Source organism: Patagioenas fasciata, chromosome 9 (genome assembly GCF_037038585.1).
Source record: "Patagioenas fasciata isolate bPatFas1 chromosome 9, bPatFas1.hap1, whole genome shotgun sequence".
Taxonomy (NCBI): domain Eukaryota; kingdom Metazoa; phylum Chordata; class Aves; order Columbiformes; family Columbidae; genus Patagioenas; species Patagioenas fasciata.
In genome coordinates this window covers 7237739-7263381 of record NC_092528.1, presented here as the reverse complement: position 1 = coordinate 7263381, position 25643 = coordinate 7237739, and the positions used below count along the sequence as shown (strand labels likewise).

Genomic DNA, 25643 nt, shown 5'->3' with positions numbered 1-25643 from the left:
CCAATCATTCGGGGAAGGTAAAGTGAAGATATTTAAAATGTGGATGACATAGATGAACTGGTAAACAAAATACAATTAAAAAAAAAAGAGAAAGAGGTGCTTTAATGCTGCCAAATTGAAGGCTTATATCTGGGAACAAGAAGGCTGCTGAGTGAAAAGTTGTGACTTAGAATAGAGCAGAACTGTCTTACAGATCATGTAATGACAGTGCAATGCGGTGGCACAAAGGGATCCTTGGCTGTATTATCGAAGAAAATTCTACTAGGATTAGGAAGGTGAGGCTCATAGACCTTCAGTGTCCATATCAGAAAATCACACTTTGTTAAAAATTATAAGTGGTTCATAGATTTGGGAACACTTGGGGTGCTCACAGACCTGCCTTCTGATGTGAGCCAGTACGGGAAGAACATATGGACCACAAAAAGGCTTTTCAGTAAACAAAGAATAACAAGATCTTATGCTAGGAAGCAATAAGCTAAAACTAGAAATGAGACACATGGACTGAACAGCCAGCATAATTAAAAAGTGGAATCTTTGGCAAGGAAAATGTTGCATGTATGCTATGTAGATTCTTTAGGTTGAGGTTGGGTGCTATGTGGGCACATCATCTGACAGCTGATAAGAGGTGTCATGGGGAAAGTCACCAGCAGCGAGTCAGTGGCTGTTACGATCCCTTCTTTAAGTGAGAACTGGGAAGTTTGCATCCCCTGAGTGGTGCAGAGCAGTAGAGTCCACAAACTGAGCCGCCACAGCAAGTCCTCACCAAACTGGAAGGTGGCACAAAGTCCTGGTGATTCCTGGTTCTTGTGTTCTCCTTGGTGTTGGGTTTGTCGCTGCTGCAGAACAGAGTAACTATTTGCATCCTCAGGATGTCTGTTGGTTACAACAGAGGCAGTTCTGGCTTTTCACACACTTCTTTTCTTCTGTAATTGATTGCTGTTTCCATGGGGCTACTTGATTTATTCTTATGATTAGGCTCCAGTGTCTTATTTATTTATTTTGTTATCTGTAAAAAATAAGTATTCATCAGGGTGTAGAGCATTAATTCCCAGAGGTCAAAGTATCCAGCCTTCCTATGGAACCTGCCACTTCTGGTCCCCACCTGTAGAATACACACCAGTTGTCTCTAGGGCAAGGTGACAACTACAACCATTAATTTCTCTTTTCCACTCACAAATCCTTCTTTGCTATCACATTCCCCATTGTCTGCGGGCAGCTAGGAGAATGTTTTTGTTGAACTTGAAACATTCGTTGGTATTTTCCTTTTTTGTTCATCTTGATTTATCTGAGTACAGAATTCTTTATAAACTCCGTTGATGTATTAAACTTCTTGTTCTGAAACATAACTTACATTGAATGTAAAATACAGACAGTTTAACTCGGGAATATATTGGTTTACTATTATTGTTTATTACAAGGAAACTTGGGGTCATTTCTCTGAAAATTAATGACTTGTTTTACTCAGTGTTCTACGAATATCATGGTTTTTTACGGCCTTTTTTGTTTGGCTAGTTTATAGGACTGAATTTATGAAATGATCACCATCTTTTTATTTTGCTTTTTCCTACCTTTTATGAATATTTATCTATTATTCCTTTTAACTGTTTATTCTAGGAGGACTTGCTGGTATTGAGGAAAACTGTGAAATCCTTCCTGGCTGTCTGCCAGCAGTGTCTGTCAAATGTCAACACTCCAGTCAAAGAGCAGGTAAAGGCGATGACGGTCACATGCTTTGAGCGAGGTCTGAATATGAAACTGTAGTAAAACTCCATACTGTATGAAACTTAAAGTAAAATAACCTGAGCATTCTGTTTAACTAAAACTGAACAAACACTCCATAATAAGAGCTGTATTAAAAGCACCTGCAAAGCACAATGAATGCCAAATTCATTTTTGAATACAACAATAAGTTGTACCTGGGTACTTAGGCTCCTGCTGTGCTGTTGCAACTTCAGGCACCTCACTCAGTCACTTGAAAGAAATATCTGGAGTCTTAACAGCTGAAAATCAGCACTTTTAAGGGGTGATTGAGACCCCAAATGGGCTGAATCTTTCTCTGTATTTGTCTGTATTTTTACCTCTGTTACTGACAAACAGGGAGTCCAGAGCAACTGCTTTCTGCCCAAGGCAAAAGCCTGAAGCCTCAATTGTATTTTGTTATCCTAATAATTCAGTTAAATGTAGTGGTGAATACTAATTATTGTATCTCTTAGCTGTTGTGGCTAATGAAAATTGAGGCTTCCAGCAGTACAGGTCATACCACTGCTTATTTATATAACAGGAAAAAAAATGAATTCATTTTACAGAAATACTCCGAGTAACACTAAGAATGCAGTGTCCTCTCACACTATGCAAAAATCGTCACTTCACAACTAATCATGTCTACTTGAGAAATCTGAGTAAAATAGCTATTTAAACAGTGTCTTCATTGTAGAAAGACAGAGATCTGGAGGGTTTTTTAGATTCTCAGCAATATAACCACTAGAGTTGAGGTTGTTCTGCTTCCCTGTCTGGTAGGCTGACGGAAAACATCCATCTATGCATCTCTCTGCAAATGGGTGTGTGCGCGCACATATCACAGAATGGACTGGGTTGGAAAAGACCTCAGCGATCATCAAGTCCAACGCTTGGTCCAACTCCAGTCCATTGACCAGATCATGGCACTGAGTGCCATGTCCAGTCTCAGTTTCAAAACCTCCAGGGCCGGTGAGTCCCCCACCTCCCTGGGCAGCCATTCCAATGCCTGACCACTCTCTCTGCACAGAATTGCTTTCTAATACCCAGCCTCAATTTCCCCTGGCAGAGTTGAAGCCCATGCCTCCTTGTCCTATCGCTGACTGCCTGGGAGAGGAGCCCAATCCCCACCCTGGCTAGAACTGCCCTTCAGGTGGTTCTAGAGAGTGCTGAGCTCAGCTCTAAGCCTCCTCTTCTCCAGACTGAACAAGCCCAGCTCCCTCAGCCTCTCCCCATAGGTCTTGTGTTCGAGTCCCTTCACCAGTCTTGTTGCTCTTCTCCGGACCCACTCCAAGATATCAGATTTTTTTATGGCTCAATGTAGTTGTCCAGTTGTCTGGTTTAGATGTCTGGAAAGCCGCAGATGCATGGAGTGAGAAGTTTCTGCTCTATGTATTTGGAAACTGAAATAAAAGAAATAAAATCCAAGAGCTTGTTGAAATAATACGTGGCGTCTGGAAAAAAAAAAAAAGCTGGTTTGTTTGCCGAGATTCTCTGAATATATGCTCGTTTATATCAAGTCTGTTGACATCTCTTTGTTGTCTACAAATTGCTTTTGTATCAGACCTCCCAAGATTTGGCAAAGACTATGACTAACTGGCTGTGGTTTTGGCCTGTGGTTTTTAAAAGATTATACTTCTTAAAAGACAGATGTTTGGGGTTTTTTTGAAAGATAGCTCTACTTGGCATTTACACTGTGCTCTGCAAGCTGATAAATGGTAAAGGCTCGGAGATGTTGCTGGTTTATGCATTTTTAAGAGACTCTGACATGTCATTGTCGGATTTAACTTCAGTAATTGTTTTTTAATATTCTGAGTAGTTACTCTTGGCATATTTTATTAATATTATATAATGTGACAATATCATCTAGCTCTATGAAAATACCAACAATTCTGGCTTAAGCTAGCACTATGGTCTTTTGTGCATCAACAATGGTAAATTATCCTTCCCATTATTTCAGTGCTTTTGTTCTTGATACATATTAGCATGTTTTTATTCTCTTTTTATTAGTGGCCTCATTTTTTTTCATCGGTAGTTTAAGCTTTGCATAGGAGACCCTTCGCAGGTCACAGCTCTGTGGAAGTTCTCAAAGCTCAGCCTGACAAAGCCATGACCAACCAGACTCAGAGACGGGCAATGTCCCACTCAGAGCAGGTTGGACCAGAGCCTCCAGAGGTCCCATCCAACTAACACTTCTATGATATTTTTAATTTTTTTCCTTAAAATGTAGATTTCTACAAGTGCAGGACTGCTTCTCAATCTTCTTGTTTTATTGGATTTTTTTGAGAATTCTGTGTACTGCCTCCCTACCATATTCAATTCTTAATCTATACATTATTTCCAGATCAGTGCACATATCAAAGGAAGTATTTATAGAAACAGGAGTCAAACATTTCAGTTTTTTCTAGACTATTTGAGTGAAATAAACCTCTTTTGACTAGACATAGCTACAATATATGGACATCTGTAGCTGAGTCCACTGCTGTCTTTATATTGTACAGAACTAAGCACTTTCAGTGCATTATTCATATGCTCTTTTTAAGGGGCCTGTGTAAGGACGAGCTTAAAATCTAGTGAGTATCAAAAAGTTCAGAGCAGCTGAGATCACCACCGAAATGAATCACAGCTTTTTGGATCCAGTGGAGAAAAATCCCCAGATACTGACATCTGTCTTCAAAGTCTAAGTAGGACATAGTTTACAAGGATTTGCATTTTGTTCTTGCCTAAGTGTAGCTCGTTCAGATTTCATAACGTACTCCAGAAACAAGTGGGCTGCCGTGACATTCGGCATTCACAGATTTCATTTGGGAGGTTTGTAAAGCAGGCTGCTCTCACTCACTCCTTTTCCTTAGGCTTGGTTCAAAAATATGTTTAAACACATTTAACAATCCTTCTGTTCCACTGTTTGTAGGGGGGGAACATAGGACTGAATTAAACCCCGCACGGGATTTCCTGACTGTCAGAGCCATTATATTCTGCATCTCGTTCCTGCCTGGGAACGGTGACTGACGCTGCCCTGAGCGAGACTCCTGCAGACGCATCGGCACATCCAGCATTGATCTTTGGGGGTCTTTTTACACATCCATCCTTTGAACCTTCCTCTCTGGCTCACTTTTCAGAACCTGAGGTTAAAAACAGAGAAACTAAGCTGATTTAAAAGTACTTTTTGAGAGGAGCTCAGGTGTTGGATGTAAGGCAGTAGAATCTAGCTGGCTGTGATGCTCCAGCATGAGCCGTTGGGGAAATAGGGTTATTCTCGTGCAGGAGAGTGTACAGAAAAGCTCTGGAAAGAAATAAAGATACTAATAGCTGCTGTCTTTCTCTTTTCTCAGGTAACGGGGGTATAATAGTGATGAGAACAAATCACTGAAAATTCTGCCCCGGTCGCCTTTTCTCTAGGCTTGAAAGCTGTGGGGACTTACTTGATTGTTTTTTGCAGAGAATTGTTGATGAAATTCTGCAAGGATGTATTTGCTTACAGCTGTTTCTGTGTGGTTTTGGGATCTGACAGTGACTCAGCTTGGATTTTCCCTCATAATGTTATTCCTTTTTTCGCTTGTTCAGCTTTTCTGACTTTATCAAAAGAGGGGTTTATTCTTTACTACAAATTTGGCTACAGTCCGTGGATCAGAGGTAGATTTAGAGTTCTTTTGCACAGAGAAGAAATGGAAGTTAAATACAGATCATCCCGGACAAGGGAGAGATCCTTACGCAGGAATGAAAGGTGTAACATTTTAAAGTTAGAGGAAACCCTCAGGAACACTTTTCATAGCACACAAGCAACTACAGCTGAGTACATTTAAAGAAGGACATCTAGTAATAGCAGGGGATAGCTGGAAATTAGATAAATGGTATTTTATGTTTTACTTACTTACGCTTCTTACTGCATTGGTTCTCTTTTGCCTTTCAGGCTTTCATGCTGCTCTGTGATCTCTTGATGATTTTCAGTCACCAGCTGATGACCGGAGGTCGAGAAGGTCTTCAGCCTTTGGTGTTTAATCCGGATTCAGGCCTGCAGTCAGAACTTCTCAGTTTCGTCATGGACCACGTCTTTATTGACCAAGATGATGAAAACCAGAGCATGGGTATGTTGAGCTTTCATGTTTTCTACTTAGCTCTTTTTCACAACAGACACAGAAGAAAGAATAGAATTTTCAGACCAGTTTGCTCAAGTGTTTTCAGAATTACTTATTTTTGGGAGGTATGAATAAGAAATATTCGATATTTGATGCTACTTGTTTTAAAGAAGTACAAGTACTTATAAAGTTCCCATCATAAAAAGATGTTTTCAGAAGACATGAGAGTGGCCTGGAACTACATGCTATAAGTCTGGACAAAATCATTCTTTCTCAACTGATCTATATTTTTCTCAAGATTTATTTCCAAACCAGTACAGTCTTAGTTCAGCAGCAGACTTCTTTTAATATGGCTTCAACTTGCTGGTGTATGTTATAAATGCCGAAATGCAAGTACAGAAGCTCCCAATTTGTGAATCATAAATAGCTCTGGAGAAGTGATGGATTCCCAGATAGGCAAACTCTGTGGAAGAGTTCCTGAGCACACAGCTCTTTTTAGCACATTCTTGAATTTCCACTGAACTCAGTTACTCATGTATTAGCGTGACACATAGGTGCTATTTTAGATCTTTTAAGACAGCAATATATAAAACTAAGGTCTCGGAAAATATATTCTTGCTCTAAAGGTGCTGTGAGTCTTCCAGCTCCTCAGTAGCTGACACCTTTGTTGAGCAGCTCCTTAAGGATTTCTGGGAAGGAAATATTTTGGAAAACACCTTCACTAGAAATCTATGTGCAGTTAATCATACCTTGTGAGTTCAGCATTCAGAATAATACATCAAGGGTAGATTTTAGCAGGACGGTGTCTGACTTCATTTGCTCTTGAGCAAAATTTCTGTTCTGTAACATCCTGCGATTGGACTGGGAAGGCAGCAAAAAGGGGGATGAAGATCTTTGTGTGTAGTCTCTGTGAAATCAGTTTGGCCATTTATAACGTTGGCATTCAGAACACATCAGTAATGACAAAAAGGAATTAAGAAAAGGTGGGGGGCAGGGATGGAGCATGGTGATGGGCTTCAGTTCTGTGGGTGAAAGCATCTCAGGATTAAAACATGGGTACATATCCATAGTCAGCTCCCCTGTTCCTCAAAGGCTTCCTGTGATCAGATAGGTGACTTCAGTACTGTGGCTCTAGTAAGAGTGCAGTGACAGTCTCAGTGACACGATGTCCCTTCTCCCTCCTGCCACAGCTCTGTACTTCTTCAAACTGATTCCCTCCAAGAATAAGCTCCTCTGAATAGCACAGAATATTTACTTTTATCACAACTGGTATAGCTGATTGCACTTTCTTATATAAAGTTGTGGAACATGTTTTTATTATATTTAACATTTTATGTGTATCATTTCATTTTCATTCACAAAGTGGAGTCTTACATGGGGACTTAACTCTTACCAGCACTGCCATTCAATGTTGATGTTTCTCACAATTGAATTTTACTTCCCGTTGTTATTGGTGCTTTAGAGCCATCGATTGCATATCTGCAAATCCAAGGCATGCAGTACAAGTATTGCTGCTTCTCATTTTCCTTATGTGAAATATTTATAGCTTATTTATGCTAAAGAAGCATCTCCACATGTCCCGTGTTTCAGAAGTTGGGCAAAAGGCATTCAACAAGTCTTCACTGTGGCCTTCCACAGGGGAAAGAAAATAAGTGATTCACTTCTATGTGGATTAAGTTTAGTACCTATTCAGCATCCTTGGACAATGTGTCATGTTCCTGAACTCTCCTGAAGGTCCTAACACAGGCAGGACTCAATAATTATCACCTTTCGTTTTAGTTTCTCCTGCCACAACCCTTGCTTCATTTTAAAGAATTAATCTTTTTCTAACAGCTGCTCTCTGGTAATGTTGCTTTAGAACATAGCAGTCACTTATAAACATTTTATTGTTGATACTTTCAGAGGGAGATGAAGAAGATGAAGCTAACAAAATAGAAGCTTTGCATAAGAGAAGAAACCTTTTGGCTGCCTTTAGCAAGCTGATAATCTATGACATCGTGGACATGCATGCAGCAGCAGATATCTTCAAGCACTACATGAAGGTACAGCTCTGCGTATTCTCCCTAACTGAGCACAGACCCTCTTTCTCTCCCTTCTGATGGAACAGTTAAAGGTTGAAAGCTTTTTCACCTTTATTTGATTTCTTGCAGTAGTTTTTCCTTTCTAAATGACAGCTGGTGCTGAGCAGCAGTAGGCTCTGAGCTCCCCGTCCTGTGTGGCAGGAGTGCTGGAGGGAAGGCAGCGCCAAAGGCTGGTTCTGCAGGGTGCTGAGTATTTCCAGAGGGCCCTCTCTACAGAGTTCCTGCTCCTCAAATTCATACCTAGAATCAACTATAACAGTTGTCTGTACAATGGCGTATTTCACTGGGAGTCTCCCAGTCTCTGTGCTTGGCAGAAAGAAGCAGGTGTTATGGTTTTGGGGTTTTTTTGGTGAGAAAAGATGGTTTTAAGCAAGGGAAACAGTTTAAAAAAAACAAATGACGCACACAAAAAAAGCTCTATATAGTACTGTTGTAAGAGGGTGCACATTAACTGAATGCCTTACCAACTTGTGCTGCTTCTGTACAGTATTTAGTCCCAATGAAATTCAGAAAGACTTGCTGCACAGCCCCCGTTGTGAGTTTAGCTGCCAGAAAACAGGCCCATCAGCAGCCCTGACACGCCAAGCAACACAAAGCCCCGCAGATGATGCCCAGTGCCTGGACAAGTCATCACAAAGATGACAACCAAGGATGAAAAACTGTAATGTGGTCTCTTAGAATTTGCAGCCTTAGGTCACTTTCATCAAATGTTTAGTTTGGGGTAGGAAATACTTTTTTGTTTGTTTTTCTACATATTTGTTACAAAAGATAACAAACACAACTGATAATAACAAATACAAAGGCAATAACAAATCCTTTTCTTATCACTGGGTGCATAAAAAGTTTGAATTTTAGACTTTTTTTTTTTTGCAACTGCTGCCTTTTCACAACAAGAATTACAAGTAATCTTTCTATCAGGAGAACTGTAAGAAATTGTATAGAGGTTCAAATTAAAGATTTAAAGAGGGTTTTTTCCACATTTTTTCCTAGTACTACAATGACTATGGAGATATCATTAAGGAAACCCTGAGCAAAACAAGGCAAATCGATAAAATCCAGTGTGCAAAGACACTCATTCTCAGTTTGCAACAGGTAAGAATATTGATTTTTTGGTAGACATGCCTCACTACAAAAAATACTGGGCAGGATTTTCTCTGGTGCCCTTTACAATGAAGTGAAAATACCACACTGCTGTTAAGACATTGTCTTGTTCTTCACTTCAGGCTGTCACTGTTCATTTGTCTCTGTAATCTCTGTCTCCTAACACTAACAAAGGTTTGGTCAGATTAAAATGGAAGAAAGGGAGAGAAGGTCACTTAGTCCAAGCTGATTCGTAGCATTTGTTTACTGGTACCTAGTGAAGAAGAATTCCGATGACTTTTTCATCTTGTAATCAGCTGGAAGTAATACATCGTCTTTACATTTTGTCTAAATACTGCTTGATTTTTCAAACCTCAGGCTAATTAGTTTTAAGTCTTCCAATATTACTAAGCATGTTTTTCCCCTGAAAAATTTTCTTTACCTCAACCATAAACTGATGATGAAATTCATCCTCGTTCTGCCGACCCCACCAAGCGTGTGCTTCACTCAGTACCACTGAGGCCATTCAAGTACCAGCTAAACCCATTACACAGAGAAATTACTTCTATAAATTAGATGTTTTCAAATCAGCTGGGGCTCCGAAAATTCAGTCCAGAGTGCTGAGAGATACCTGTGAACCCCTGAGAAAACCAGGATTGCTGAATGTCAAAGTAGCAGCTCTCTTTAAAACCTGGAGAGAGGAAGAAGCCAGGCACCATAGATCAGCCAGCCTGATACCATTTCATGACAAAAAATAATTAGAAAAGCTATTTGCAAGTGCCCAAGTGATAGGTAACAGGCAGTATGAATTTGTCAAGGAGAAATCATGTCAAATTAAGCTGCTTTCATTTATTATATGGTAACAGAGCTTGTGGATATCAGAGAAACAGTAGATTTAATGCAACTTGATTTAATATTGTCACTGACACCGTCCTCCCTTGATGTTCTTATTAGCAAGTTAGGAAAACGGAGTTTAAATGGCAATAGCAGAAGATATAGAACTGATTGGAAAACTACCGAGCAGGTCGTGATTGCACTGCAAGGGTGTTATCAAGCAGGCTTTGAAGGCTTTTACCCAGTAATGCTGTGCAGATATTCATTAAGTCTTGAATGACAGAATAGCAATTTTGCTTCCTAAATTCATAGAAGGTGCTGATCTGATGGCTGCTGTAGGTATTTTAGAAAACAGCGTAAGAACACAGAATCATCTCGATTCGCTGGGAGAATAGGTGCAATTCAATGAAGGTAAGTGCAAAATTCTGATTAAGAGTTATCGGCCACACAAGTACAAGATGGGGGATAATCAGCAAATGGGAGTTCCACAGAAAAAAGTCTGGGAACTGAAGTGGAGTAGAAGTTGAATGTGAGAGAACTCTGTTACGTCTCTGCAAAAAACATCATTTTAATGTCTGCTCTTCACATAACTGCTTAAGAACAAAAGTCTGTCTCAAGAAAAGTGTTTCCCAGCTCCCAGGTTTTAATCACTGAATTCTTCTCTAGCTGTTTAATGAGCTTGTTCAGGAGCAAGGTCCCAATTTGGACCGGACGTCTGCCCACGTGAGCGGCATTAAGGAACTGGCCCGTCGCTTTGCCCTCACTTTTGGCTTGGATCAGATCAAGACAAGAGAGGCTGTGGCCACACTACACAAGTGAGTGGTGGTAAATAAACTAGCTTTTTATATTACTTCAGATGAAAAGTTTTACTCAGCATGCCTTTTCTAAAGGTACGTAATCTTAACAGATCCTGGAATAACGATGCTATTTTTCTAGTTTACATAGAAAAATGATGGGGGGTGTACATTTTTGTAAGAAAGGAAGAAAAACTGAATTTATTGGAATGACCATGTTTATCTCAGGTAAAGCCACTGGTATTATACATATTTGTGTGGACTGTATCTAACAGCTGTAGATAGTTGTGTGTACCACACCACTGTGGATTCTCTGAGCACCAGGGGCTTTTATAAAAAGATATTCCAAAAATATTTTGGAAATCTTTTTTAGGTGGCTTGAAGCTTTTTATGTAACTGCCGTGTAGGAAAGTGTAGACAGGTGCTGCTATATTTAAATGGTGACTTTCCCCTGCCATGAAAGGTCAAAATCTTGAAGTTTGCCATCTCAGAGACTAAGTCATTAAGCTCAGGCTTAGCAAAGCATAATGAAAATACTACCAGACACTTTCCTGTGCCAAACAAAACAGAAGTCAAGACATGCATGTGCCCTCATTATTGGATAATGTGAAAGTAAATTGTGTTCTTTAGTCTTTAATGATAAAGCAAAGATAAAGCAGAGATGCAGGTATTGATGTACTGGTAAGTAAATTCTCTGACTCTTGATGAAGAAGTTAGATTTTGTTATTTCTTACATAGTATTTTTACCGCAAACATCTGCTTCACACAGAAATGAGCTCAGGCAGCAGCTCTCAGCACCCGCACGGTCCCTTAGGTTGTGGTAAATTCCTTCTTACCATGTGACGGGCAGTACCTTGTGTTTGAGATTGAATCCTCTCAAATCAAGAGGGAACATTTGATTCCGCAGCTGTTTGCTAGTAATGGGGAAAAAAAACCCACCACATTATGATGGGATGTAAAGATTTCCGTCGCCGTTCAGATTCTGGGTATCATTTAGAAGTGATGGATGACAATTTTAAAAATTTTGTTACAGTTGTCTGAAAATGCTCATATTTCTTTACCATAGAGATGGCATAGAGTTTGCCTTCAAATATCAGAATCAAAAAGGACAAGACTATCCCCCTCCTAACCTGGCTTTCCTCGAAGTGCTTTGTGAATTTTCTTCTAAACTCCTGCGACAGGACAAAAAGACTGTGTAAGTAATAATGCTCCCTTCATCACTCTGGTGTGTGTTTAAGCTCCTGCTTTGAGGTTTTCACAATCCAGCGGGGGGCTACAGGAAATCCCAGGGAGACATTTCACATACAGTGGTTATTCATCATTTTATAAGTAATAAAAATAAATGAGAAACAGAGAATCAGATCCACTGATGAGGTGAGCTTGAGACCTCACAAAACAGCGTTCATTAAGATTTCTCATGGGGCACTGCAAATGAAAAACAAGCTTTTTTTTTTTAGGCTAGAAGAAAAAAGTGCAGGGAATTTACAGGCCTGTAAACACTGCAGCAACATCTGTTTCTGTTAGATACTTCCATAAAATGTAAGCGTATATTTGTGTTTATTTTAATATATTGAGCTAAACTGAGAAATACAGGTTTGTCAAGGCTTCTGTTACTGGCACACCAGGCAGAGAAAGAGGCTGAGAGGGGACACTGTTGTTGGCTGGGACAGGGGAGCATGGGAGGGACCTGAGGGGCTGAAACAAGCAGCTTGAGTTTGTTACAGTGGGTAACTACTGCAGATTAAATGCTGGACATGAAATGCATCAGAGGTATTTTTTATAAGATCTGAACAAAGAGCAAGAAATACTGTTTTATGAGCAACATTTGAACAGACTCTCAAGAGGGGCTGCAGACATCAACAGAACTGGCAGAGAAAACCGCTTCATAAGGACAAGTTGGTAGTAAACGTTGTCAACATCAGTGTAATGCTCAACACTGCCAATAAGTTATGTAGCAAACATGCAAGATTTGGGTCACAGCACAGAAGTAGAAAGGGAAAAAGAAGAGGTCTCCAGTCCTGCCCATGGTAGAACTGAATTCTTTGAATAACTGTCTGACCATTTAAAAAACGCAGTTGTCAGATCTTCTGATTTATGGCTATAGATACCTTTCCAGTTGATTTTCTGCATCCTGGTTAACTTTGTATAATTTTTAACATATAACACACTTGAGCCAAATTAACTTTTTAATTATATCAATAATTGGTCAACTCAGCAAACACAGTAAAAGAAAGTGAAATGAGCTTGAGAAGTGGATGATCCATCTGGGCGAGCCTGGCATACAGTTTTTGAAACTGCTTTTCATTGTCATATCCTTGACTCTTGTCAACCTCTATCCTGTTCTTCAGGACAGGACTTAAGGATAATAGGATTTTATTACTATCTTCCTAGCTGAACCATAGGTTCTCCTGCATCTGTTAGTCTAAGTGTCATTAGCCTGATTCCTGTTTAATTTAGTGAAGCTTATCTTTCCTGTACCGTAATCATCCCTTCCACAAGTTTCTCCAGTGTCTAAAAACTAAAGTTACATCATTCTGCACAGTTGATTTGACAGCTTAATTTGAGCTGATCCTTTACATGAAATTCAGTACTTCAGGAGATCTTGTTCCTTTGCCTTCTATGCTGCCATTTGAATGTTTTTCTCAAAGGTTCCCTTCCCCACTCACTGGTGCCCACACCAACCTCCGCCTTCCTTCGCAGGACTGGAGAGGTTGCTGCAACGGGATCCGTTTCTCCTGGCTTTAGCTGTCCTTATTGGAGTCACCTGAGCTATTTAACTGAGTTGCTTTTGAAGATCAGTGAAAAGAAATAGGCCCTTTAGGACATGATTGATCCGATCTGTTCTAAGTTACTGCTATGAGTTCAGACATGCCTTGGATGCCACTGGCTGTGAAGAGAGTCAAGTTAACTTGCTTAAAAGTTAAGATTTCTTTTGGCAATACCTGCATTCCTTCCCTTGAGAGCTCTGCCTGCGCACCCCTCAGGCAGTGACAGACACTCAGGTGCACCCTGGAGAGTCGATTTTCCCAAGGAAGCCGTCTCCTCCCTCGGCAGGGCTGCCCGTCACCAGGAGGTACGTGACCACCATCTGGTGGAGAAGTCCTGTGGGCAGGACAGGGCCGCTCCTCCTGCCCGCTGCCTGTCCCTGCGCTCGGCTGGGGGCACAGGCGCTCTAGAATAACGCCAAACGCATCTCACGAGCGTGTAGCTGTCCACAAGGCCTCCAGCTTGGCTTCCCAACCCAAAAAAATCAATTATCTACCCAAGACGTCTGCATATGGCATCTGCCCTTGGTGCAGAATCCCATTCCTGTCACAGTTCAGCAAACACTGCTCTCTTGCAGGGCTCTTACTTCCCTTCTGCTTTACTGCTGCTTTTCTATTTGGGGGGAGAAAAGGGAGATGTTTCTGGTTTGGGAATGGAGCAGCAACACCAGTTTAATTTAGTATTCCTGTCCTGTTTATTTATTCAGCTTCTCGTTTTATGAGTAATCTCTAGAATTACTGACAGCCATTTATGGATTTATTCAAATACATGGATTTAATGCAAAACTATAGATTTAAGGTGCCAGGCTCTTACACTTAGCAAAAATAAGATTTATACTAACACAGTTACAAACGCAGAAGGCAGATACAGGCAGGAAAATCCTGAGGAATTCATCTAACAGTACAGAGGTGAACTGCCCTGTCACGGCACTTATTTCCTTTTATTCCTCTCAAATAGAGACTTAGCTTAGACTAGACAACTAACTATTGGGTGCCTGAAGGCAGATGAGACGGAGCCTCAGTGTGGGGGTTTTACTTCTAAAAATTCAGTTTCTAGCCCCATTTGAAGCTGGGCAGGGGCTATCAGTACGAAACTCCTCTCAAATGCTGAGCAAAAATTGTCAGATGTTTGGTGTCTAAATCAGTAAAGAACCCCAAGTGGTGAAGTTTTTCCTTCTTCACAATTTGGGTGTAACCTATGCACTCTACTTTTAGAAATATAAATTGGATGCAGGAAAAGTTCTTAGTCCCCAAGATTATTCTGCAAATAAATTCTCTAAGTCACTCGAGTGTTGTAGTGTTTGGTACTGTAAAGAAGAGATCAAACCAAGAATTTCCCATTGAGTGTAAGGTTTGGATGTTACTCAGTATACACTTGAAAGTGGAAAGGAAAAAGCAGTCAGAATATTGAATAAAACAGTAGACAGAATAGCTGGTGTTTCTGGAGCAAAGTTATCCTATTCACTGAATCAAAAAACCAAAATCCCAGTAAGAACTCAATGTAATTGTTACCCAGGCACGTACAGTGTGGTTCCTTGTCCTGTTGGCATACCTTGCATAAGAAGTTAGAGCCTGTTGTGCCCTAGCAGAGGGAAAGAGAGACTGAGAGTTGGTTTCTGTGCAGAATTTATGGGTTTGACTCCCACTGATGACAAGCTCACAATGTGGTATGAAATGGAATCATGAGTGAAGGGTGCACCCTGATGTATTTGCAGGAAGGGTGGAGGTAATGTTGAAGAATCCTGAGGTCTCTCACCTAAATTCTGAATCTGTCATTCTGCAGCTTGAAATTCATTAGAATAACTTTTGTAAGGGTTTGTATATTCATTTTAAGGACTACTTGTAATTCCATAATTGAAAGAAAATAACTCGAATGCCCTCCAGACCATACACAGGAGGAAGGTTGTTTGGTTCCTCCTGCAAGTTAACAAGTGTGCACTGGGCTTCTCCATGACATTCAAACGGATCTTCCATTTTTTATTGGAAAATAACTGCCTGCATTTGAAGAAAGCGTTTTTCTTGTTCCAAGATACATAAGGATATCAGACAGTCTCACAGCAGTGGTTCTAATTCGCTCTGTCTGCTGACACAGTAGCAATATGCAGAGGTGGCTTCCTGGCTATGCAAAACAGAAAAGAAATTAAAGTAGCTTGTGCTGCGAATGATCACAGACAAACGTGGGAAGAAGATGCTGGGGAGAGAACATTCTGTATTGTTTATCTGTGAGTAACCTGTGCGTGATTAACTATGTCCCTTTGTTTTGAGGGAATTAGTCAGTCAGAGATACAGTGCCCTAGCAGCAGACGTTATTAAATTAAGGAGACACCATGTGGGATTTGTGTTGAGCTCTCAACAATGTGAAGAGGCCTTGCAGAACAAAGAGGAAACAATGTGCTGCACCGCTGTACTCATTTCATTGTCTTTTTCTTTGCAGTCACTCCTACTTGGAGAAGTTTCTGACAGAGCAGATGATGGAAAGGAGAGAAGATGTGTGGCTCCCACTCATCTCCTATAGAAACTCACTAGTTACGGGTGGTGAAGACGACAGAATGTCCGTTAACAGTGGAAGCAGCAGCAGCAAAGCCTCTTCGGTGAGGAATAAGAAAGGACGGCCACCGCTCCACAAAAAGAGAGTGGAAGGTTGGTATGGCTTTAGGCTGCCTGGCAGACGCATTTTTCATTTTGTACGTATATCGCAGCCTTCCTGCTTAGGAGCCCTTATTGTTTATCAACTAATGCTGAAATACATAGTTCTGTATGTAGTAAAAACAAGGTATCTGTTCTGCAAATTCCTAGCAAGCTTGAGCACTTCTTTGAGAAGTACCAAGGTGAGTCCCTGTTGTTGTCTGTCTTCACTGAGGTGTGCAGATTCAGAACCACAGAAAGCTGTTACTGAAGGTGGGAGCAGAGGTGTCTGTGGAGTTATCTGCTCTACACCTTTCTCAGTCATGGATGTCTGGATTTCTGCCCGCACTTCAGTCTGGAATCAATGTTAGTTAATGGTGTTAGAGCAAACCTGGGCAGAAATTCTGGTGGAGATCTGTATTTTTGCAGGATTGCTGGAGAACACTAAAAAGACACCCTTTTTATTGAAAATTGTATTTATATCCAGTGCTTGTATTTACTCTCTCTGTGACTTCTGGCAAGTTTATCAGGAATACAGCAATGATAACCAATTTCTTACAAAATTGCATCTGTTCCTGGTTAACTTGTGTGATGTAGCATGTACTTTTGTGAATATAAATGTACTGTTTCACTACAGAGTAGCTGTAAGTGGAATCTGTAAAGCTTTGGGGATTTCTCCAAGGTCAGTATTTACCACAGTAACTCCTCAGCGAAGACTCTAATGCCATTTTGCCTGAATATACAACAATTTCCCAAAATATTCTTCAGAACTTTGTCCATACACACTTCTACAGTCAGGTCCATTCTCCACTACACCTTACACTGAGCAGTACGTACATCCAGTCCTTCACTTTCTTACAGCCAGTCTAGAGTTTAGGTAAATAAAATATTGCTTCCAACAGTTTTGCTTCCTTCAGGATGCCATGTTTTTTACAGAATTCAACAGACCTTAAATCCCCAGGCTGCTATGCAGACTTTCATCACTTAAGAAAGCTTTGCTGTACAGCCTCGGTCTGTAGGCCCAGGAATGATGTATAGCTCATCACTGTTTGGTTTAGTCCTTCACAGCATAACTGAAAAGTTACCAGCAAGCGTTGTCTAGTGACAGCAGCAACACAAGCTCTATGGCCTGTCCTTACGTTGAATGATATGCAATGCAAGCACCAAAATTCTCGGTTTAGATCTATATTAACAAAGGACATTTGATATCATATGTCAAAAAACCCACAATAATATAAGCAGTTTGAAGGACACCACGTACTTAATTTTTGGATGCTTGATGTGTGGCAGGCATTACTGATTGCGTTATGCCCTAGGAATACTTCCTTTTGAATCCTGGAACAAGGAGAGCCATGAAAACCCAAAGCCAGGCTGTCTGTATTTCTCATGGAAAGACTGAGATTTCTGTACAACAAGGTCTTATTTGTGTGTGCCAATAATGAGTCCATGAAATAATCAGCTTTGATCCTCAGAAAGAAGTATTTACTGTCATGTGTATAACTTGAGCTAGGAAGAACCAGAGGTATGAACAAATTCACTGATGGTCTGTATGGAGTGTGTACACAGGTCTTGGTTGGTTTTTTAGTTTTACATATTTGTATAACTCTTCCAAAAGTCCTAACTTTATCTGGCAATACAGTTACAAACGTGGACTTGTCTTGCTAAGATTTTTTTCTTTAATTTTTTTTCTTTAAATTCCACTCTAAAGGAACTAAAACAAGGGTTACAAGGCTATGTAAACTATCCTTGCATCAAGGAACCATAACTAGTCCCCCGTGGTTCCTTTCTCACCTAAATCCAGCGTATACAAGGTTCAGCAGGCTGTCCAGGTTGGAGAACATTCCCTGTTGCTGCTGAAAGCAAATCTGCTCTGTGACATTTCTTCACAATGCCTTAAAGAAATCAAACATAAAGAGGATTGAAATAAAAAATCCCTAAGATAAAAAAGATTCAAAAGTAAATTCAAAATTAAATAGGCAACTTTTTAGACAATATTTATGCCCCAAAGGTAATAAAAGGCGTAGGAAAAATGAAAAGATCCATTGAGATCCCCACGTACTTTCTCACCACATGTTTCTTCCTGTTGGTAAATCTGTGATCTTCTCTCCTTGTCCCATCTTTCACTCACTCCAGCAACTTACTTTTTTTTTTCTCTGTCTCTCACCCACACACTTGTCTGCTCTGTCCCATTCTCCTCCAGTCCCCTCTCTTCCTTCCTCTCTGCTTTGCTCCCTCATGGCCCATCCCTGTTCCTCCCGCCTGCTCCAAACCCTGAACACACCGTCTGAAATCGCTGTTCAGAGTTCACACCAGCCAGACCACTGCTCTGACTTCAAATGCCCACTCCATACTCCACTGAAACAGTTCTTACTGGGGTGTCTAAAGATCTAGGCTGACCAGAGTTGGGGTTTTATCCTCCACCCTCATCTTAGTGTTTAAGTGAATACTGGTTTCTGTATGCGTATGAGATTAACAGTCTTATATTTAGATTGTCAACTCAGTAAATGGGAATTATCATTGTTTTATCTGTGCAAGACATGACAATTTAGATAGTGCTGTAGTACAATATTTGTTTACAATGGGTTTTTTTGTTTGTTTGTTAAATGTTTCTACTTTAAATTGTTGTTAATGCTAGGAATAGCTAGTAGTAATCCTTCCTTAGAAGAACACAATATAAAACTAGAACTGAATATGTTATCGTTTTGAGTATTTATCCAGTTGATCTCTTAAAGGCATCCTTGTATTAAAGGACACTAAACTGTCGAAAATCAAACTTGGAGAAGGTTCTGCAAGTCAAATGAACCATATCAGTGTGTCAGCAGCCAGCCAGCTCTCATCACTGGCGCACGGGGCTCATTCAGTGTGCCGGCTGAAGGAATCCCAATGGCAGCCACGCTGCCCTGCATGTTACCAGCCCTGGCAGTGACTGTAAATGTTCTTTTTCTAGATGAGAGCCTAGAAGGCTCGTGGCTGAACAGGAACGAAACCATCCATACTCCAGGGACACTGCAAGCACCGCAGCTCACCTCAACGGTCCTGAGAGAGAACACTAGACAAATGGGAGAGCAGATCCAGGAGCACGAGTCGGAGCAGGGATCTGAACAGGATTTTTTACACAAGTAAGTGTTGGAATTCCAGTAGCAAATACAGCAAGCCAAGCAAAGGAGTTGCGTGTTATTCATACAGATAGTCTGTGGCTCCATATATGCAGTGTTTATTTGCAAAAACAACTGGAAATGTCTTGGCTATAGCTCAGCAATACTTCAGTTATTTTCAGCTCCCAGGAAAAATACGTTGTAATGGAATCATGGTAGAAATTCCTCGTGTTAGAGTTATCTCATAGGCGATTATGGTTAAATCTTCCTCATGTTTGTGGCCCTAGGTTGGACTGAACTGTTTCTCTGTCAGATGTTCTCTCTTCTTTCCCTCTGCTCTATGTCGTAGTACAGTTAAGGTTCTCCAGACATCCCAACTGACTTATTGTAAATGAACTCTGCAGTTCTAGCTGCTGAGATAGTAATTCCTGTTTCTGGGGTAATTGCCTGCAGGCAATTTTATTTTGCCTTAAATTCTATATACTTTTTGTCACTCAACTCCCATTTTATCACCTCAATTTAAAGGGGAAAAATGTTGGTTATTATCTGTCAATAGTATATTTAAGAATAGAGCAGTCTTCAGAGAATGCTGTTATGTGCTATTTCTATTCATTTGAAGATACAGAATAACAGTATCTGTTTCAGAGACTATTTTTATCACTTTTATAGCCAAATGCACTGAACTGATTTATCTGTATTCAGAAGTTGGGCGATGCTGGCTACATGCGTCAGGTTTCTACCTATGTAGTATAGTGTAAAATAGACAGATTTCGCCTCTTGGTTTTCCTCTGGGTTTTGTCCATCATGTTTTTCTCAATATACATTCTCCAGCTTCCCAATTCTTCCTGAACTTGCCCTGTTTGATCCTGAACTTACTGCTTCATCCTGCATTCTTTAATGACAGTATTTTCTAAATAGAAATAATTAATAATGGTCATTTTGCCTGGGAAGGTAAAGTGTTGTCCAGTCTCAAATGACAAGGGTATGTGGTTGTACGTATAAGCTATTAAAGTTTTCCAATCTGTGACCACAGGTTCACATAAAATCTGAGCAACTTCCAAAGAAATGATTCTCTTTTGAAAGCACAACCCTTGTGTGTGTGCCATGCCCAGGCACCAGCAGCACAACACATTAAACCTTGATATGATTCATTAATCAGTGCCCACCACAAGATTGTTGCAGCTCAGCTGGCTATAAATACCTATTAATTTCTGGAGCACATAGTATTTGGCATTTCCATAAATAAGCTCATCCAACTTCCTCTCCCCGAGTAAGTTCATGTTAGTCCCAGACTTATCTTTTCACCTTAACCCCACACTACGTGAGTTCTGGGCTGATGTCCAGAAGAATGTTCTGTTGTAGGTGGTTTTCACATGGGTTATCCCAGTTTACTGTGTTAATCTTACCAGGGTACCAGACTGCATAGTAAAATAAAACCCGGTGCTGCTCTTGAAGAGCCGCACTTAGTTTACTACTGTTTCCTTGTATTGAAATACATAAATCATATCAAATGCATTGCTGTCTACTACTGGACTTAGGAGGTATTAAAAGTGCAGCTGTTCAGGGGTTTACACGTGGATAGGTTTCTGGATGCTTAAGTTGATTGGGGTATATATTTAAAAGCAATTTGGTTTTCACTTTGTGTGACTTTTTTGTTTTAAAACATGTGTCAGTTATTCATTTGGATCTATTCTTGCTCATATTTTGCCTGATCTGAGACAGTGAAGTAGGATGTAATAAAAGGAATTTTAGAAGTGCTTCCATTTCAGGTGCATGCCACACTAATGAATGAGTAATGTCAGCATTGTGTGTAGCTGGTGTTATTACAATTAATGGATATTTTTTTTGTGCACGTACAGTGAGAGGAGACAAGACGTGCTTCAGTGCCAGAGTTAGGTTAAGGGCTGGACCCGATCATCATGAGGTCTGCTCAAACCAAAGTGATTCTGTGATTCTGTAACAGCCAAAAGACATGTACAATGATGGATGTGATTTAAATACCCTATTCTGAAGCACGGCCAGACACAAAACTTGAGGAGATATTGTCTAAAAATAGCCAACTCAAAATTGTTAGTGTTCTCGGTCATAACACTGCTTTCTGTTTGTTAGTCCCCAGATGCAGATATCGTGGTTGGGCCAACAGAAGTTAGAAGATCTAAATCGAAAGGACAGGACAGGAATGAACTACATGAAAGGGAGAACTGGTGTAAGGCACGCAGTGTAAGTGTTCAGAGCATCCTCACCTCCAGAGTGGAACCATTTAGACGACAATGCCGCATTTTAAATGTTACCTTTTCTGGATTATTGGCAGTAATCTTTGGGCACATAAGCACTTCTCAGGACAGGGCCAGAGTCCCAAGCAAGGTCAAGTCCTTACAGTGTTAGAAACTGGTGCTGGATTCCCCAGGATTTACCAGTGATCCTGGCAAACAGTGCAACTCCTTTTTGTAAAAGAGCAAGCAAATACAGTGAGGTTTCTGCCCTTTTCTTGTTAGGGACGAATTTAATTACTGTTTATAATGATAGTACATGGGACTTCCTCCTTGGGGCACTGCAAGGGCTAGATTACTTTTCACATAAGATTTTCTTCTCGTTAATATTAAGAGAAAGCTTGCTGGCTTTATTCTCAGCGTAAGGTTTTGTGTGAAAGCATTAAGGGGTAGGATTACATTCTTTGTAATGACAAAGATCACAGTTGGGAAATGTAAATTCCTGGAAATGACTTTTTCTCTTTATTAATCAGACGAGGTCTAATGGAAGATGACGCTGAGCCCATCTTTGAAGATGTAATGATGTCTTCACGAGGTCAGCTAGAGGACATGAACGAAGAATTTGAGGACACAATGGTCATTGATCTGGTCAGTAAACCTTATGAATAGCAAGTTTAAAATGGATGAGAAATAATTTAAAAGGAATTTTAGAAGTGCAAACAAAAATTTCCAAGATGTTGAGCCTGATTTCCTGTTGTCTGAACGTGGAAGAGCGGGAGTTGTGCTGGCGCAGCAAAGGGAGCGCAGGCAGGAGTGGGTGGGTGTGAGGTGACACCTCGCACTGGAATTGCTCCCAAACAGGTCGGATCAGCAGATGGCAACCTGAGCAAGGCAGGATTTCCTTTATCGAGGTCATGACATCACCAGCCCCTCTGTTTGCAATGAACACTTGCCTTGTAAAGTGGGAAAAAGGATCAGTTTGCATTACACACTTGACTGTTTTTGTGCTTTCCTATTTCTCCTTTCATACCCAAACAATAAGGCGTAGGTTACTTTAGGAGTGGGCTATAATGTCTTGGAAGGAAAATTTAGGCAACAATGCAGTTGCTGCTGCTGACTTACTGAGGTTATTACTAGCACTGAAATTATCATCAAGTAAGTAAAATCTCTCTTTTACTGGTGAACTGAGGCAAGGAAAGGAAGGAAAAGGGTTTAATCCTCAGAAACAGTATGAAATCTTAAGTACCTTTTTTTTCTAAATTCAGAGCTGAAGTTTCACCATAAACTTAAAAGCATAAAGACAGTTAAAAGACAGTTTTTATGCAGTCTGGCCTACAGTCCTAATACAAGAGCATGGTTAAGTTAGCAAGAGCCTTAAGCAAGTCTTTAGCTATGACCACAGACTTAAAATTACTTTAGAATCCATCAGCTTAAATAAATACTTAAATGAAACATGAATTTAAGAGTGCTCTCCGCTATTGGGGCCTACATTTGTATCGGAGTTTTTATGACAATGCATGCAGAGCTGCTCTGTAGAGTCGCACAAAGCATTTGTACCCGGGAACGGGTGGGATGTTCTTAACCAACCAACTAACTCCTCTTTTTAGCCACCGTCGCGAAACCGGCGAGAACGGGCTGAGCTGAGGCCAGACTTCTTCGACTCCGCAGCTATCATTGAGGACGATTCAGTAAGCCTTTCCTACCATAGATGGCTGTTTATCTGAGCTGCTTTTTGCTTATCGTTGCACCTAATTAATGTCTTTTAAATCGTTTTTCTAGGGATTTGGAATGCCTATGTTCTGAAGTCTGGTGAAGACATTTTACAAATTTGGAACTCTATTGTTTAGAGCTAGAGGCCTATATACTGTGATAGCTTGTATGAAAACCACATTTTTGATGTGATACGGTTTGATTTTTAACCAAATGATTGAGGTCAATCCCTTTTTGTAGTGACAGAAAGAAGAGGAACTTCTTAATGACACAAAGGAATGTTGGCCAATCCAGTCACCTCAGAAGGGCTGACCTAAAAAATCATTTGTATGTTCTTGACTGTCCTAATGCAGTTGGTTTTTTTTTTTCTGGATGAGGAGGAAGTTTTAAATTGTTAAGACAGCTGTCAAAATAAACACTGTTCTACATATGTTTTCTGAAAACAACATTGAGTGAAAACAGAACTTTTTAACTTTATTTTTCTGCTGTACAATTTAAAACAGTTTTAACATTTGCCTTTTTATGTTTTAAAAGCTAGCCATTTTTATTAAACCTATGCCTATCAGCCATTGACTAGCAATGATGCTATAAGCAGGTCATTCTGGCTACAGAAAAGTGTTTTTGAACACACTGGATTTGATTAACATTATGGTACGCTTATATCCTCTCATAGGCATTGAGAAGAACACTCTTGTAGAAGAGGTTAGAATTCTAATGACGTGCATCTCTGCCAAAAAATTTCAGATTCTGATATGATAAACCCAGATTTTATACTCTTGAGAAGATTTATTTTTATTTATAATGGGACATAAGTAAGAGATGTCCATGAAGCCACTTTTCCAACAGATGCTGTGTAACATTCATTTTATATAGCACATGGGGACACAAAAACAGGAAATTTTCTATTGGTACTTGCTCTGTGCATTTTTAGCAACTTATACCAGCAAATAAAGTATTCTCAGTAAACACACAAATGGTTCTCAAGTAATCACTTTGCTGTTTTTACTACCTACTTCAAGCCCTGCCAACCCAAGGTACATAAACAGCAACTTTCCTATCAAAAAAATGATCCAAGGGTAGGGGAAAGGAATCACTTTAGCATACTAAAAGCAATTTTAACTGTACCATAAAAAAGTCTACTTTCCATGCCATAAATACCCTTTTGCGCTATTTTTGTAAATTAATTTTGCCAGTTAGAAGTACTGTATGTGCTGCATAGAAATTTGTGCTTAGATGGTGAAGTTCTTAAGCTTACAATGGAATACAGCTACATTTTCAGTGTTAACTGTGCATATTAAGAGTAATTCTTTGGAAAAAGAAAAAATATGATTTTTCAAAAAAGTTAAAAACATCAAAAAAAAAAAATCCCGAAACCCCAAAACATTCTCAGCTAATTCATTGTAATAAGAGATTTTTCAATGTCTTCAAAAATTTGGCATTTCATTATGCTTCGATTTTATGACTCTGCCTAGTAGCTGCTACTTAGTTAAAACTGGCCTGATCTCAGAGGCGCTGCCCATCCACAACTTGCACTGACTCTCATATCTCTAAGAATCAGCCCCAAAATGTTAATCTTCCTTTCTGCATTCTAATATTAGCAATTGAGATACAAAGCGGATTGACCCACTTGGAGCACAGCAGTTCAGAGGTGCTTTTTTTTAGCAACTGCAAAATAATCATGGAGTTTTTTTCTGTTACGAGCTTACTGAAAAACAAAATGATGTTAATGCCCAGTGCTTACTTGCTGGGAGGGAAAGTAATCTCACTTTACAAACAAACCAGCATTTCACTGCGCTGAGGTTTGTTTCTTACAACATGTGCAGTTCTCAGACACGGTTGCCAAAAATGTTTGACCAGGTAGTGCAGCGATTCCTCCGATGGCGGCTGGGTAATGTGTAAAACCTGGGAAGTAGCTGGAGCTTTGTAAAATAACGTTACCTCCCTACCCCAAAAGTAACAGGGGTAGGCAGGAATGGCTGCACTAAATGGTCATCATGAGAATTCTGTGAGCATAGTAGCATAATAAATGCTGCCTGGTTTGAGTCAGAGTCTCAGACGAACCTTGTGCTTCACAGTCCTCTGTGTGGAAAACTGATTCCTAATTTAACATTGTAGAATACTGTATAACAAACATTTATTATCACGGTACCTGCAATGGGTTTCCAGTTCAGTTTGCAGTCAATAGGTTTTTGTATTATGAGTGTCTCCTTGATTGGTTTTGCTAGTAATTCTGTAAATTGTACATTTACAATATGAGGTTTTTTTTTTCCTTTTGTACAATTTAAAACTGATGCTTCACCTTTCATTTAATAAACTATTCAAAATCATGAGTATGATGAGCACCCTCTTCACTATAACTTTCTTTTAAATGCTTGTTTGGGCCATCACATATTGTCATCCCATGTATTAGGCACCAAAGGAAGTACTAAAAGGTGGATCTCACATAGTCCAGGTTCTACACAGCTCCTTCAGCCTCAGCTCACTTCCTAAAGGAAAATCACCTGAGTCGGAGAAGTAGCACAATGCAGCAGGTGAGAAACAGGGACAAGACCCAAGGCCTGAACTGCACACCAGGATACTCCTGAGATGCAGCCCCAACACTAAATCTCCAACTGCATGTAAGTTACGCTCAACTCCTG

General features: G+C 40.1%; 1 protein-coding gene across 2 annotated transcripts in view; it reads left to right on the top strand.

The window, feature by feature from the left end:
* STAG1 (STAG1 cohesin complex component) overlaps positions 1–25331 on the top strand; it is a 177794-nt gene extending 152463 nt beyond the window's left edge. For both annotated transcript variants that reach the window (XM_065844443.2, XM_071812389.1), the window contains 12 exons: positions 1615–1707; positions 5645–5819; positions 7713–7852; positions 8882–8983; positions 10472–10620; positions 11666–11794; positions 15799–16004; positions 18937–19108; positions 21194–21304; positions 21828–21942; positions 22902–22982; positions 23074–25331. In XM_065844443.2, the coding sequence (XP_065700515.1) occupies positions 1615–1707; positions 5645–5819; positions 7713–7852; positions 8882–8983; positions 10472–10620; positions 11666–11794; positions 15799–16004; positions 18937–19108; positions 21194–21304; positions 21828–21942; positions 22902–22982; positions 23074–23097 (1497 nt within the window). In that variant the 3' untranslated portion in view covers positions 23098–25331. The remainder of the gene's footprint in view (positions 1–1614; positions 1708–5644; positions 5820–7712; positions 7853–8881; positions 8984–10471; positions 10621–11665; positions 11795–15798; positions 16005–18936; positions 19109–21193; positions 21305–21827; positions 21943–22901; positions 22983–23073) is intronic.
* The last annotated feature ends 312 nt before the right edge of the window (positions 25332–25643 follow it).